Genomic DNA, 16,515 nt, shown 5'->3' on the forward strand with positions numbered 1-16,515 from the left:
AGAGGTTAGGCACTGACCTGTAAATAACTATTTTTTTTAATGTTCAAAATAAATCTACAGGCCCATTTAAACAGAGCATTCACTTTCTTCTCTTCACACAGTCTCTGTCACCAGACTACAGTTGGCAAGCCAGTCAACTGACCAGTCAATTGGCTGCATCTTTTTTGAGTTGTCAAAGATTATAGCAATTTTACAAAAGCAATCCAAACAAACCTGCTATAGTAGGTTTTTTGTAGTTTTCTTATCAGAAATATGATTTTTAAAATTGTTTTTGACACATTTCTTAATGTAAAACTTGTGCTTTTTTTCTGTGTATTATTTCCACCTGCTGGCAATTTTTTACAGTTTGACCAATATGTGACCAGTCAATTGACCAAACTTTATTTGACTGGTCCAACACCCAACTTTACTGAAAACATACCTTGCTGTGTAAAGCCACTGAAGATGCTGCTCTACAATTGTGTGTTTAAAATATTTATTTTCTTTAAAAAAATAAATAAATCCACACATCCAATTGCTAAGTGATAAAAGTGAACATATTTAAGAAAGTTACCATTGGAATGATACCTGAAGTATGCTTCATTACAGGTAAAAAGTAAAGACTTAAAAAAACCAACAACATTATCATATCTACAAAATGTTACTCTATATTTAAAACTCTGTGGATAAATACACTGATTCAACAGACAGTGTCTGTGATGTGTATTTGTTAAAATTTGGCAATGAGGTAACTTATCTCATAAACATCCTATATTAGTTTTATTACATCAAAGGTCTAGCACAAGGATGCTCAACCTCTGGCCTGTGAAACCACTGCATTTGTTCCGTGGAGCTCCCCATGCAGTGGAAAATTTGGAAGCAGGGGAATAGTGGCCAATAGTATAGTCACCCTCCCCATGCCAAATTCCCAAACCTTAGGCCCCACACTGTTAGTCACATTGAAGACACACCCCCTTCGTTGAATCTGGATTGAGCCAGGCCACGCCCCATCCCCCGACTCCCCCCCCCACCCCGGGGCTGGGCCATGCCCTTTTTTCCCATGAGGCCAAACAATGCCCCTTTCTCCCCATGTGGCTGGGCCACACCCCCTTTCTGGGGGGCTGGGTTGTGTTTGGGTTGGCTCTTGCCCCTCTGTCTGGCTGGATGGTGCCTACCGCGCAGACCCTGGTGCTGGATCAGAACCACAGGTGGGAACCAGCTCACAGACGGACATGGCACTGCCCATCTGGCCCACGAGGGAAAAAAAGGTTGAGCATTACTGGGCTAGCATAATATGACAATAATGTTACATTTCCTATCAAATTAAGGTACCAAAAGGAATAGTCCCTGTCTGATTAGGCAGTTTCTAGGAGATATCCTCAGCATCAATAATAATCTAGGCAGGTGCTAGATTTTAAGACTCCACATTTGTTTACACATATTTATGCACACGTAAGTAAAAGTTAAATCCTAGGTACTCAAAAGCGTTTACTTAATTAGCCATTGGCATGTTTATTTAGATGGGGCTCAATTGTGATTTTGATACAAGCTCAGAGAAGGGGAGAATACATTGTTTTGTTAAATTTTCTCACCTACCTGGGAAGGAAGTAAACCATGCTAGGTTCATGGCCAGGACAGCAACACTGGCTGCAAAGGGGCAAAATCACAGCTCTGACTGGTCCTTGCTTTGTTCCACTCCTCACCAGCTATGAGGAGGGACCAAAACAGCCTTTCTGTGTTTGTCCTTGTGAGCGAGCAGCAGTACCTCCATAAACTGTGGTCCAGTCTATATGATCTTTGCTTAGTCTTGTCTTCTTTCTCACCTTTCCTAACTTGCTTGCAATGCCTTCACTGGAATAGGGCCTTGCCCCTAGGGACAAAGTATATCCAACAACTGAGGCTCCACAGGGGATCTTTAAAAGTGCAACTTCCTACCACCACTTTGTAGCCACTTAATACCTCACCAGAGCATTGCCAGGCCTCCTAGGAGCTCTACTTCCCCTAGGCCCATTCAGCCTCTGCTGTGTCCCTCCCAGTGCAGGCCTTTCTTTTGGCCTTTTTGCCCTCCTGTTGGGCTTTCAATAACCATGGCCATTCTCAGGGCTACTGTACCTTGGCTGCACTTCTCCCTGCTCTGGCTTACTCATGAGTCCAACCTTCTCCAGCACTTACAATGCTGCCTTGAGACCGCTTATGCCCTTGTGCTACACTGTTATGCAGGCCCTTCATTTGCATACAGAAATGTTAATATGATAAAGCAAGTATAAGCCTATGTATGAATTCTTTTATAAGCACTCAATTTAAAAAATTGATCTCATTGGTTTTGACTTTTATTTTTCCTAATCATTTTTTTCCTCAACGTTTTTAATGTTTAACATAAACAGAAAAAATGGATTTTGGAAAGGAGGGACAAATTAAACCAAATGACGACAAAGGGTAGTTTGCTTTTTTCTAGTTAGATTCTCCATTTTATGAAATATAAACTTATTTTCTATACAAATTTTCATATTTATGGGTAGTTATAGTCTCTCCTCAGCGAAGTATTGTGTGGCTAAAAGACCTACAGAGTCAGTTCAAGAGTTTGTAAGGCGCTTGTCATAGTAGTAAGCTTTTAAATACTTAGCAGTAATTCCAACCAATTTTCAATTTGAATCATGTATGATATTGTTATTCATAAGTTCTTTGCAGGAGATGGAGCAGGGGGTGTTTTTGTGTGCAAAGAGGTTCCCTCTTGCCAAAAAGAAGGTTTGGTACATAGTTACTTTAAAAATAATCTTTAATATCTCAATAAACAGAAAAATACTGCAGTTCCTTCAGCCCCCTCCATTCCACAGATACCAAGTTACACTGAATTGTTTACCATTTACAGACTCTCTCTTATACTCTACCAGGTCAACTAGCCAATATTTTCTTTTTGTTGTTACTCAATAATAATAATTCTTCAAACTCTTACAGTAGATCTAAAAGCTATTTACAAAGTGCAGTAAATTGGTAAACATATATCCAGTTTGGACTTGATTTAAAAACACAGAGTGGTTAATTTGCTTGCTTGTATCCATAAAGCAGGTCAGAAAAATAGCCAAAACAAATCGCTACATTGACTGATTCTCATTCTGGTTCCCTGGATCACATTCATTTCCCTAAAGTAGTATTAAAGTTACATGCCATAATTAATTACAAGCAAGCAAACAAATATTTAAACTTTTAAATATTACCTCTCAAATTGATCAATAAGAAAACATCCAACAACAACAACCTCCTCCCCCCCCCCCCCCCCAAAAAAAAAATAAGACAAATTTTCTAGTTACCCATATCTAGGATCCAAAGCAATAGCCCTGGGATGCTCCATAGCTCCTGCTATTAATGTTGTTCTCAAAGTGCCATCTAGTTTTGCTACTTCAATTTGGTCCAAGTTGCTGTCTATCCAGTATATGTTTCCTGCAATCCAGTCTACAGTAAGACCCTCAGGAGTAGCCAGGCCATGTTGTACTACCACTTCAATGGCATTCACACCTGAAAAAAAGGCAAAAGATTATAAGCATGCTAGAGAGGATGAGAGCAGAGATGTAACAGCTACTTAAAATGTGATAAATGTACAACTACAACTGCTGGCTGAACAAAAATAATAAAAAGCCTGAATTATATATAACTTTTCTGATGCTATATTTAAGACAGTTTCTATTTAATGAGTCCTTTATACATCTTTTACAGAGAGACTCATAATAGCCAACCTGATGTTATGATGTTATTTATCTTCATGAGTAAGATATTTTTCTTTCCTCACAAGTTGTGATAGATGGTTATAAACAAAGTACATATTTGGCAGTATTTTGATAAATGTACTGTGTTACTTCACAGGAATAGGAAATTTAAAAGTTTTTGGAAAGCTGAGGAATAAAAATTCTCAAACTACTGAGCCCGTAAATAACAGGTTTCTTATAATAATAATAAAATGGCACACTGCCCTGACTTCTGCCTTTACAAAACTTTGTTATGTCATCCACAAAGGAATCCAAATATGCATTGCATCATAGCAGTATTTTTTCACTGATGTATGACCCTATACACCACAGATGCTGTTCTTCCAAACTGGTGCATTATAAAGTAATTAGGTCAAATGTTTAAGGCCAAGTCTCTGAGTATTCAAAAAAGATGTAAAATTGCATGGCTGAATCTCAAGTTTCATATTAAAAATTGAGACTCTAGCCCTTAGGTTTCCAAAGATAATATTTACATTTTGAACCAGTGACATCTGCCTGAGTTTGCAGACAGCCTGAAAAATAATGGATAAGGAGCATGGGGTAGTGGTCGGTATCCAGCCCTCTGACCACTACCCCATGCTCCTTATACATGTGGGCATGAATGACATGGCTTTGAGCAATCCCAGCCAGGTCATGAATGACTACAGCACTCCGGGAGCAGTGCTCAGAGGGTTGGGACTACAGGTGGTTTTCTCCTTGATCCTTCTGGTTACAGGTCACAGGCATAGGAGGGAGAGAAGAACTGAAGAAGTAAGCCGAAGACTGCGGCGCTGGTGCCATTATGAAGGCTTAGGCTTCTATGACCACAGGCTGCACTTCAGAGACAGAGAGCCAGCGAGTTACTGGGAAGAGATGGCCTCCACTCCGCTCACATGGGGAAGAATCTCTTCTTGGCCAGAATGGCTGACCTGCTTATCTGGCCTTTAAACTAAGTCCACCAGGGATGGGCGGATAGCCACTGGTGCAAGCCCACCAAGCATCAGCCACAACATCAGCAGGTCAGGCTGTACAAGGGAGCTCACTCCTACCCCAGCCCAGGGATGGGGCTCATCTAGGAGTGCCAGGAAGCCTAGGGCCTCCAATGGCAGGCACCCTTGCCTATACACAAGTGCCAGGAGCCTAGGCAACAAACAGGAGAAACTGGCGCTTCTGCTAAACAGCAATGACTATGATCTCATAGGGATAACGGAAACCTGGTGGGACTCCACTATGACTGGACCACAGGTATAGATGGCTATACCTTGTACAGGAGAGAGCGTGTTGCAAGAAAGGGCAGGGGTGTAGCTGTCTATGTGAAGCAACAATACTCTTCCCTACAGGCAGAGATTGGCAACCAAGGGAAGTGACTTGAGACCCTCTGGGTAAAAATATGTTGGGAACATGGTGAAGGAGATATAACAGTAGGAGTCTAACACAGACCTTATAATCGGGAGCAATAACTTGACCACATACTCATTAGGGAACTGGCTGAGCCTGCATGTTCTTGCTGCATGGTTGTCATGGGTGACTTCAAGTACCCTGACATGTCATGGGAAGAGCACTCAGCCAAATCTGATCAGTTGGAATGCTTCCTCACATGCACTGATGAGCTCTATCTGTCTCAAGAAGTCTATGGGCTGAAAAGAGGCAAGGTGCTGCTGGACCTGGTACTAGCCAAAGGGAATGATCTAGTGAGCGACCTGAGAATCAAAGGGAAGCTGGGTGACAGTGAGTGTGAGTTGATCACTTTAAGCTGGCAAGTCAGTCAGCAATGTGGAAGCCCTCAACTTTAGAAAAGATGACTTTCACAAGCTCAGGAGGCTGGTTGTTGAGGCCTTGAGAGGCCAGGGGAGTCCATGACAATTGGTCACTCCTCAAGGACGTGATCCTTGAAGCACAAGGGAAGTCCATTCTAGCCCTTAGACAAAATAGGAAAGGGGCTGGGCATCCCCCTTGGCTCCACAGGGAACTCATGGACCTCCTGTATCTAAAAAGAGAAGCTTATAAAGCATGGAAGATGGGGAACACCACTAAGGAGTATTTAGAATTGGCCTGCACTTGTAGGGAGTAAACTAGGAAAGGCAAGGCTGAAACTGAGCTCAAACTGGCTACATGAATCAAGGACAGCAAAAAGTCCTTCTTCAGATATGTGGGAAGTAAAAAAACAAACAAAAACAACCAAACCAAAGAAAAAGCCAATTTCCTTAACATTTATTTTGCATCAGACTTCCATCAGCCCAAGGGGATCACACCACCTGACAAGATGCAGAATCACCAGGGAAAGGGTGAACACACATCCAACTGTGGCAGGGCACTGCTGTTGCCTGCCACTTTAAGGGCGAGAGCAGGCAGCAGCCAGGCACTTAAGTATGGTGGCCATTTTGAGACCAAAGATAGGGTGAAGCAGCAGTCTGCTGCTGGCAGCCATGAGAGAAACATCAGTCAGTGGAGCTGAGGCTCAGGAACAGCTAGGAGGTAAGGACAGGAACCTATAGGGATGGCTAGAGGCTCTTGGTCCTGGGCATGACCTAAAACTGCACCCTGGTGGGGATGGGTGGCCTGGTGGGGCTCCTGGGGGCATGGGAGCCACCAGGAAATGCCAGGCCAGTTACCACCCCAGTAAAAGGTGGGTCAGGGCACCTTAATAACCCCTGCTCCTACAAATGGGTAGGTAACCCCATAGTAGGACCTGAGAAGGTCCATGTTGGAGAGTGTGGGCTAGATGCTCAGAAGCTTGAATTGTGGCACCCTTGACTGATCAATGCTGGGGCCATGACCAGAAGGGTCAAAAGGGCCAGGGGCCCACTGTGAGGGATGCCCAGAGCCAAGGGCCTGGGATTCTGACTAGCCTTGGAGGTGAGGCAGGGGCCTGTGTAGCTAAAGGTCCCAAGGAGGGGGCACACCTGAGAGGGGGAACAGTGCAGGGATCTAGGCAGCCCTGAATGAGGGAGGAATTCAGGGCTGTTGAGAAGGGACTAGTTAGCGTCCAGACCAGAGTGTTATGGGGTCCAGTGTGAGGCCAGAGACGTGAAAAACTTAGATGCCATCTGCAAGGCATGGGCTACGATGTGTATGTGTGTGGGGGGTGTGGTTGGAGCTGCAGATAGCGCCCCCTGGCACTGGAGTGCAAAACATGGGAAGATTTCACCTAATTAGCACCATAATTATGTATCATCCAGGCATGGGGGGAGAGAGAGGCAGCCGGTTAGCCCAGAAACAGGTAGGCAGACAGGCCTGTTGGTATAGATCTTGTGAGGGAACACTTTGACAGCCTGGATATCCACAAATCAGCTGACTCAAATGGAATATACCCAAGTGCTAAAGGAACTGGCCGACATCATAACGGAGCCAATGGCAAGGATATTCGAGAACCCGTGGCACTGTGGCGAGGTGTCTGATTATTGGAAGAGGCCCAAAGTGGTGCCTATCTTCAAGAAAAGGAGGAAAGAAGATCCGTGGAACTACAGGCCAATCAGTTTGACCTCAGTCCCTGGAAAGATCTTAGAAAAATCATCAAGGAAACCATTAACAACAGGCTAACAGAAGGCAACATCCTGAGAGATAGCCAACACAGCTTCATTGGGGGTAGGTCTTGTCTGACCAATCCCATTTCCTTCTATGACCAGGTGATGCATCGCCTGGACAAAGGAAAATAATCAAATCAACATGGCACATGGTGATCAGTGGCATCCCCCAGGGCTCCATTATTGGACCTGTACTCTTCACTGTATTTATAAATGATCTGGACTCTGGTGTCAGAAGCGGACTGGCTAAGATCACTGACAACACCAGCTATAGGGAAGTGTGGTCACCCTACAGGACAGGCTGGCGATTCAGGCTGACCTCAACAGGCTCACAAGGTGGGTGGATCAAAACCTGATGGCATTCAACACTGAGAAATGCAAGGTGCTCCACCTCAGTAGAAAAAACCCACACCACACTTACAGGCTCAGCAGTGCTATACTCGCTAGCATCACAACTGAATGAGGCTTGGGGGTCATGATTGACCACAAAATGAATGTAAGCCACCAATGCAACGCTGCAGCCAGCAAAGCAAACAAAACTCTGGCTTGCATCTACTGATGCATCTCAAGCAAAACCCAGGAAGTCATCCTCCCACTTTACTTGGCCTTGGTGAAGCCACAGCTGGAATACTGTTACCCAATTCTGGGCTCTGCAAGTCAGAAAGGATGTGGAGAAGCTTGAAAGAGTTCAGAGGAGAGCCACACACATGATCACAGGCCAAGAGAGCGGGCCTTATGAGGAGAGGCTGAGAGTCATGGGACTCTTCAGCCTGAAAAAGCATAGGCTCAGGGGTAACTTGGTGGCAGTCTATAAGAGGTCTGCATCAGGAACTGTGAGAACATCTGTTCACCAGGGCACCCCATGGGAAGACAATGTCCAAGGGTCACAAACTCCAGGAAAACCATTTTAGACTGGACATAAGGAAAAACTTTTTTCAAAAACACTTGGATGCCTAGCTTGCTGGGATCATTTGACCCCAGCTGACGTTCTGCCCCTTGGTCAGGGGTCTGGACCCAATGATCTTGCAAAGTTCCTTCCAGCCCTAACCTCTATGAAATCTATAATACTATGAATAAAATGAGAACTATTCAGTTTCACATAATGGAGATAAAGCTTCAGCAAACTTTCACTACTGATCATTTTAGCAGAAGCAAACTAGTATACTAGATCATTGTATATGGGGATAAACTGAGGCAGGATGAAGTGGAACAAGAAGTTGCTTTCAAGTGTTATTAGGGTGAAGAATGTTCAAACCTCCATCCATCTAAATTTGAAAAGAGCAGGGTAAGTGATAGATGCTTTTCCATGTGGATGTTAAAAAAAACTTTAGTTGCCTTTGAGTGTCAAGCCCTGAAGAATTTCTTATGATCTACAGGGTGTCAAAGCCCTACTTATACCTCTGAGCAGAGGCTGCATCTCCCTTTTCTCTTTCCTTTTATGATTTCTACAATACAATTATGTGTTTCATTACAAAAATATTAAATACTCTGTAAACGTTGGGACAGCTTAAAAAAAAACAGCAAACAAAAGGCAAAACAAACAAAATCAGAGTGAAGGTAGGGAAAAGTGCAGTTACACTCATTGTTTGGGAAATGGGTATTGCAATTTGGCCTGTTTGGAAAATGTCCAAGATTTGTAATCTTTCCATTCTATTAATACTATAGTCTACTCTTACGGGAAATGTGTACCATGAGTAGAATACTTCTCTAGTTTCATATTACTGTATTGTGCTTTTGTAGGTCTATGTCTAGAACGGATATTCATGTTAGGTTCTGTTTGTTTAACAATTTGTGAAAATAACAGTTCAATTTGATTCTAGCTGGTTTAACATTGTAGGACTGCATTGTTTTGGTTGACATGCTTTTCTAAAAGGCCACATAAATTGATTCAAAAGTTAAATTCATACCTCCATTTTCAGACAGCTTGCCTCGGTAAATTTTATCCTCCACCACATCAGTCCAGTACAGTAAACTCTGACTGAAATGAAAGTCAAGTGCTATTGTGTTTCTTAAACCAGGAACTAAGAGGCTGTAGTCTCGCTTGTGAAGATCAATTTTTCTGATCTCATGCCGGATGGAAAAAATTATGAAAGCATCAAATGGATCTAAAAAGTAAAATTAGATTACACATTAAAAATAAAGTTATGAAGGGTAACTTTTCCCCATAAACTTGTTGATACACAGATTTAAATAAGAATAAACAATAATACTTTGTTAGAGGAATTTTGATTAAAAAGAACTTGTAGGTCACGTTAAATTTTTTTTTTCTTTAAGGAGTAAGTTTCTCAAATATATGTATTTCAAGCCATTAGACTTCTGTTCACTGGAAAACAATTGAAGGGAAACTTCAATTGCTTTAATCACTTTAAGTGGTAATGAAATAATAAAAACAGAAATATTTGACTCATCAATTAGTCTGTGGTCCACAATCCCAGTACAAAAACGATCTTACAGATGAGAGTTTTTAAAGAAATAGTCTTTTAAGGACTTTCAGGATTGATGTCTAAAAAAAAAATATTTTCAACTATCACACTTAATGACACTTTAGATAACTATTATTTTCTAATCTTTTAAGGTTACCTAGTATTGTTCTAATGGATATCTGTTTTTAAAATGTTTTGCAGTGAGCTTAATACAAAAGTAACGTGTGTGTAAGTTAAAGAACTTAAATAACATATGTAACAACAAACCACAGAAGCAAGGAAATAAAACTTTAAGGTTTCAACAACACATGCCTTAACCAAGCTCACAAACACAAAGAACTGTAGGCTTAACTTTTTATTTCATTGCTGCCATGGATTTATGTTAAGTATGTTACATGCACATCCTTAACACCAACAATACTTTGGCTTTATCCTTTTAATTCCCCCCTTTTTTTTTTTTTTTTTTAGAATCAGGAAAGTTGCAAAACTGCCAAGATCAAAGAAACTGAAACTGCCCAGTCAGCTCAGGAGCTTCACTTTAATGAAAGAACGCTTTCACAGATACCCTTCTTTTTTGAAAAGCAGATGTTCCTTTTTTTGAAGATTTTCTTTTATAACATAAGAAATAAAAAAAATATTTTCTGCAACTACATTAGAGTTCCACTTTGGATGTAGAACATATTACAGGGGGTACGTAACAATTGGCAATATTGTACTATTCTCCTAGCATGTTCAGAAATAGAGCTGGTCAAAATTTTGCAAAGAAAACTTTTAAATTCTCTTTTTCAAAAACATTATTTTCTTTTTGTTCTCTGAGAGCTAATCATTATGCATACGGCTTCAGAAATGACTTGTACTCAATTAAATAGGATTTCTAAAAGAGCAATGCTTCCTTTCATACAGAAAAGTATCTCCTTTAGGGCCAGCTTCACTTTTTCACAAAGACCGCAATATTTGTCAAAATAACAGATTTTTTTTTCAGAGCCTATTATTTAAAATTCTAAACTTCAGTTGACCAAATCATCTAATGGAAAAAAAAAAAGAATCTACATCAGTAGTTGCTTAAAAAACATCAGACTGGCACTAGGTGACCAGTTTAATAGAGCTCTTCTAATCTCCAGTAAAGCAGCAACTACTGATTGGAATACCCAGGACATCATAAATCTCGTTTTTTGTTAGCTAATTGCATTGCCTAAGAATTCAGTTATGATTATGTTATGAATGCAAATTTTAATGCTTTTTGTTAATTAACAAAATAATCGAACAACTGCATATTACCCTGCAAATATATGCTATGCATTATCATAGTACAGTACTACTATTATTTTTTATTGCTTATACCTCGTTTCCCAAATCCAGCATGATCCTGATTTTAAGATGACCCTCATAATCAGATTCTCTACATGGAAAATGTATACATTTGTAATATTTTTCCATGTAGATAATCTAATTTTTGGAGGGGCATCTTAAATTCATCCCACAACACTGTTGAAGGGGAGTAGGCAGAGTGGGAGAGCAGGTGGTGTGGTAAAGTCAAGTAACTCACCCCCTGCCATCTATCCCCCCCACACCATTTTCCCGCTTTGTGCCTTCCCCCTGCAGCCTCCTGACTTCCTTTCACCTTCCCCTGCAAAGCTTCTGCTTCCCACCTTCTTCCTTCCCCCTACAACCTCTGTTCCCTGCCTTCCTTCCCCACCCTGCTCCACCCCTTGCCTTCATTTTTGTTTTGGCCCCAGCCAGCAGGCTTCATCCTGCTGTAGCCTTGGGCACAGAGCATAGCTCCAGTTAAGCCCCACAGCAGTCATGCCAGCTCTGTGTCCCAGGCTGCAGTGGGGACAAAGCCCGCTGGTGCCAAAGGAAGGACAATGGGTGAGGGGGGAGGGAGAAGGGCAGGTGGGGAGCAGGGCTGATGGGGCAGGGTATGGGGGAAGAGGCTGCAGACAGGAGATAGCAAAGTACAAAGACAGTGGTGGGGTAGGCAGCAGCTGTAGCTCTGGCCCAGAGCTTATTACGCAGAACTATTATGTCTGCCCCCCGCCCCTCCCCACACCACCTTGTACTCAATTCTAAGATGAGGATCTTCCCCCTCCCATGAAAAATGGGGGAAATGGGGGAAAAAACCTTATCTTGGAATCAAGTAAATGGTAATTTTTAAGCTAAAGGGAACCGATTATACAAGTAAGAGAAATGTACTAGACTTGGCCATATTTTGATGTGGAGACAATTAATCAATTTTCTTTTGACTCCCTCAAAAATACAAGCTGTACCCAGCCACTTTACCCGAGAGCTTACCTATTAAAAATTCATTAGAGATTTTCAGTTTTCCAGGTTGAACTCCTACATTAAGTGAAAACCAGAATATTGCTTTAACTACACTGACATAATGGTTTTGCCATAATAAGAGTAAGAGTGCTTAAAAAATAAGGCTCAAAATAGCTCTGTGGCTCTAATTTATGTTTCTAAAATATGAATAATAATATATAATATGATTTTCATACAATATATAACTTATATTTTCCTAATGGTTCATTTAACCATTCTTAAGGTTATGTGATGTTCGTATGTTTCAACATACATGACAAAGTGTCACAGGTAATTATGCACCATAATGAGCCAAATATAATATCATCAGGTATGTTAAATTGGGCTAAACAACATACTAATAAATATATGTATATATATCAATATGTTAGGGGGGGGAAGTTCATTTTTTCCTGGTACATTTTAAGTCTGATGTTTGTTTTTGGAGGTGTTATAAAATGAAATATCAGTATAACCAAATCTTAATTGTATGTGTATTAACATATTAATTTGTTAACTTGCATTGTGTCCATTCTAAACACACCTCAATAAACTTGGCACCATATGTTGATAAATAGTTGAACTGAACATTACAAAAAAATACTCTCCCATTATGCAGAATTCCTGAATTACAGTACTAAAATCTATCTCTGAATATTCTAACAAATTACATTTTTTAACCAAATTAATGCCTATTTTTAAGAAAAGAATATACTGAAAATTCAGTCAATTGCCTTTTCCTGACTGGACTCTAAAAGACTAAATATAAATATAACATTAAAAGTGTCTTTCAAAAAATGAGTTTCTTTCCCCTACTCATTTTCTAAAAGGTTTATTGCAAATACAATATAATAATAATTGTTGTTCAGAGGTATTCCACCAGGGAATAAGGTTGAAAAATTATATAATCAACATTCTATATTGAATTGGTAGCATACATTAATTCAATAAATAGAAATTTAAAATGAATAGAACATTTCTTCTTTGGGAAGTCATCACTGAACTGTTTCCTCAGATACATTGGGGTCAGTGCTCTCCTCTTCTGCTCCTGGTTCACAATTTTTGGAAAAGTAACAATACATGCTGTAGACCGGTAAAGAAAATGAGGAGAGATAAAAAGAGGGACGTTCAAAGTGAAGAAACATAGAAAGGGTGAGGGGAAAGGGAATAAAAGGGAATGCAAGCAGAAATGGGAGATGAAGAAAATTGAGAGAGAGTCAAAGGTGGAACTGAAAAGGGACAGGGAAATAGAAAATAACAAGAAAAGGGAAAAAAAAAAAAAGACTCCCACTAACTTATTATAATGATTTAATTAATCTATTATTCTATATTGTATACTATTTCTCTGGCAAACTACCTACTGGCAGGAATTAAATTCTCACCCACCAAGTACCCCATCAAGAATAACGAACTGAACTGAATTAATGTATTTGCACTATTCAAATTCATATTAAATTTTTTGATGGACAATCAGGTAAGTGTTTTTACAGTGCTCTTAAAAAGTAAAGTGCTGCATAATTACTTTAAGTAGTGTTATAACTATATACTATTGAAGTGTTTGACTTCAAATCAAAAGTGATATTCTAGATAGTAGAAAACTTTGTTTCAGGGCATGGTAATAATTTTCCTCAGCAAAATTTCATTTTCACTGGAAAACTGGTTATTACTGTTCACTCCCTAGTATGATTCACCAGTCTGATGCCTGATTCAAGGCAGTTTAAAATCAATGCAATTATACTAGGAATACATTTATCCCAATAGGTGTACTGTATTCTCAAAAGACGAATTTCAGTACTCCTGGAGATGGACAGAACTGCAAAAAAGGCTATGACTTTTTTTGGTCCATCTAAAAATTATATGGATCTCATCATGTGCAATTGTTTATTTATAACTACCATATAATCTTGCAAACAAAGCACACTTTCCCTTCCTTCCGCCCCAACAGCTTCTGGATTTTGTAATGCAGAATATATACAAACAATATAAAAGCAGCTTCTGTGAATTACCGGGCAAGAGCAAACATAACATCTGCATGACACTCACAGGGAACAGAACAGGAATCAGGCTCAGTGACCTAGCTGCTGCTATTAAGTTACTTACTATTAGGAAAAATCTTTTTTTTGTTCTGCCTTTCAAACACAAAATGCATATTTTGTTCCAGAGCATGCTGAAAACCAGAAAATACAGAGTGTGTCTAGACAGACAGACAGACAGACAGACAGACAGACAGACAGGGAAAGGATGAAAGATTGCTGTAAATTGAAAAAAAAAGTGGGCCAGATCATTAGCTAGTATAAAATGCTCCAATTCCATTGATGAAAAAAATTCTAACACGACAAATACTACACTTACAAAGGACTTTGACAACCCTGAAGAAGAACCTTGGATTGTGGGCCTTCGTCAAACATGGTGAGTGTGAATCAGATGTTTCAGATTGTCTCATGGATCTAGGAAAAGTTTTGATGGGATAAAGAATTAAGTAGGGATGCTCTGATAGAGCTTTTCTTGACTGATACTGATAGCCAATTATTCACCAAGCATATTGGCCAATACTGATCCAATAACCAGTTTACAGGGGCACAGCCTGGCAGCGTGCAGAGCAGCACCCTGCAGATAAGTCTGTGGAGGAGAAGGAGAATGGGGGATGGAAGGTTCATGGGGGGAGTAGATCGAGGTCCCCCGCAGTGAGGGAGGAAGTGGGGCAGAACATGGAACTGAGTGCTGCCCAGCCAGGGTAGTGAATAGGGTGCCAAGGTGGGGAGTGGGACAGAGCCATAGGCAGCTCATCCAGGGGATCAGTGTCCTGGTGCTTAAATAGGGAAGCAGCAGCACTTGAACTCAAGTTTGTCAAATGAGCTTTAATTCTAGTACTACCACCAGCATTTATAAGTGTGGGGATGCTTTTAGGAGTGAAACCGAGCAGGGCAAGGGTGGCTGCACGCTGTCTGCTGCAGGCTTGGAGCTTTTCACCATGCTGCCTTTTGCCCCAGGAGCTGTGCACTGGCTGCAGCGTGTCCCCAGTCCCCCTGGCGGCGGGAAGCACAACTTGCTGCCCCCACTGTCACCAGGCAGGCAGGGGATGCCTGACAGGCATGCAGCTCCCAGGGCAAAAGGCAGCAGGGTGGACAGCCTTGAGACCACAGCAGGCAGCCCACCTCTGACCCATGCACAAATCTGGGGTGGCACATTCTCCCCCTGGGGGGGGAAGCATTTATTTATGCTGCTCTCCCCATCCCTGCCATTCCCCCTGGATGAGCCACCCGTGGCTCCATCCCACTCCCCACCCTGGCCCCAGGGTCCCATTCACCACACTGACTGGGCAGCATCCCTAGCCCCAGCTCCAGCCCCTACCCTACCTCTTCCCTCACCGTGACGCCCTCAATCTGCACCCCGATTCCCCTTCCATCCCCATGCCCTTTCCCCTCCACAGGCTTAGCTGTAGGGCACTGTTCTGTATGCTACTGGGCTGCATTCCTGGCCACGTGCAGCTGCATATATGCACGTGATATCTGGCAGCTCTGGCCACAAAGCATATTATATTTATCAGTACATTATCGGTTACACCAGCCAGAAAAAGCTGATAGCCAATAATGTTAATTTTCCTTTTATCAGTGCTGATCCAATATGGTACCAATATGTCAGTGAACCTCTAGAATTAAGAGTGCAAAAGAGAGTAAAGTTATTTTGCATTTTCACTTTTTCTAAATATGGCGGTATAATGTATTTGTTTGTTTTTATTATTGAAATATAACATTCTAATCCCTGGCTTTCAATGCTGGTTTCTTTTTTTTTTTTTTTCTTTTTTTTTAGTTTTACATTTTATATACCACATTCATGTGAATATAAGTCCCCCCTCCCCCCCCCCCCAATCAGCATGGGGGTAAAAGCTCCTCATTTTACATTTCCATTCAAGGAAACTTCATTAAATACATTGTCTATAATTAAACTGCTTCCAAAAACAGTATGTCCTCAGTAATGGAAGCCAATCATGAAGTCGATTAAATGCTGCCAATTCTGAGAATGACTACAAAACACATGACTCTGGTATTGAACAAACATAATGACAGGAACATACCACAAGGGCAGATTATTGCAACCCATCTGAATAAGATAAATGCTAGTGCCCATTGTGCTCAGTCCCTCACAGCACCAACTCTTTTTCAAGTCATGGTAAGCCACTACATTGAATACATTTTAACTTCTTCTAAATGATCATTGGACAAATTTACACAAGATGCTACAAGTGCAGTAGACTAATTCTACTGCACATTACTGCAGCAGGAAAAACCTGTGCTATTAGTCTACTGTAGAACTAACCTACTGTGCATTAGTGTCACAAAAAATGCATGCACTGGTGCTAAAGAGCAGTAATGCCGATTACAGTGCATTAAGTTAGTACTGTAATTATAGGTACTAAACTTAATGCACCATAATAGGTCACAATAATAAACATGTAGACATGCCCACAGTGTGCCTTTCTTTCTCATTTCCAGTGATTCTGATTTCTTCACCAGCCTTAAATGTCTGACAAACATCACCAAACAGGGC

At 41.1% G+C, this 16,515-nt stretch overlaps 1 protein-coding gene across 1 annotated transcript in view; it reads right to left on the bottom strand.

The window, feature by feature from the left end:
- LRP1B (LDL receptor related protein 1B) overlaps positions 1 to 16,515 on the bottom strand; it is a 1,375,759-nt gene that overhangs the window by 584,014 nt on the left and 775,230 nt on the right. Inside the window, exons 24-25 of the mRNA XM_006028602.1 lie at positions 9,151 to 9,348; positions 3,288 to 3,492 (exon numbers count right to left, since the gene is read on the bottom strand). Of these exons, the coding sequence (XP_006028664.1) occupies positions 3,288 to 3,492; positions 9,151 to 9,348 (403 nt within the window). The remainder of the gene's footprint in view (positions 1 to 3,287; positions 3,493 to 9,150; positions 9,349 to 16,515) is intronic.

This window comes from Alligator sinensis, unplaced genomic scaffold (assembly GCF_000455745.1).
Source record: "Alligator sinensis unplaced genomic scaffold, ASM45574v1 scaffold533_1, whole genome shotgun sequence".
NCBI classification, from domain to species: domain Eukaryota; kingdom Metazoa; phylum Chordata; order Crocodylia; family Alligatoridae; genus Alligator; species Alligator sinensis.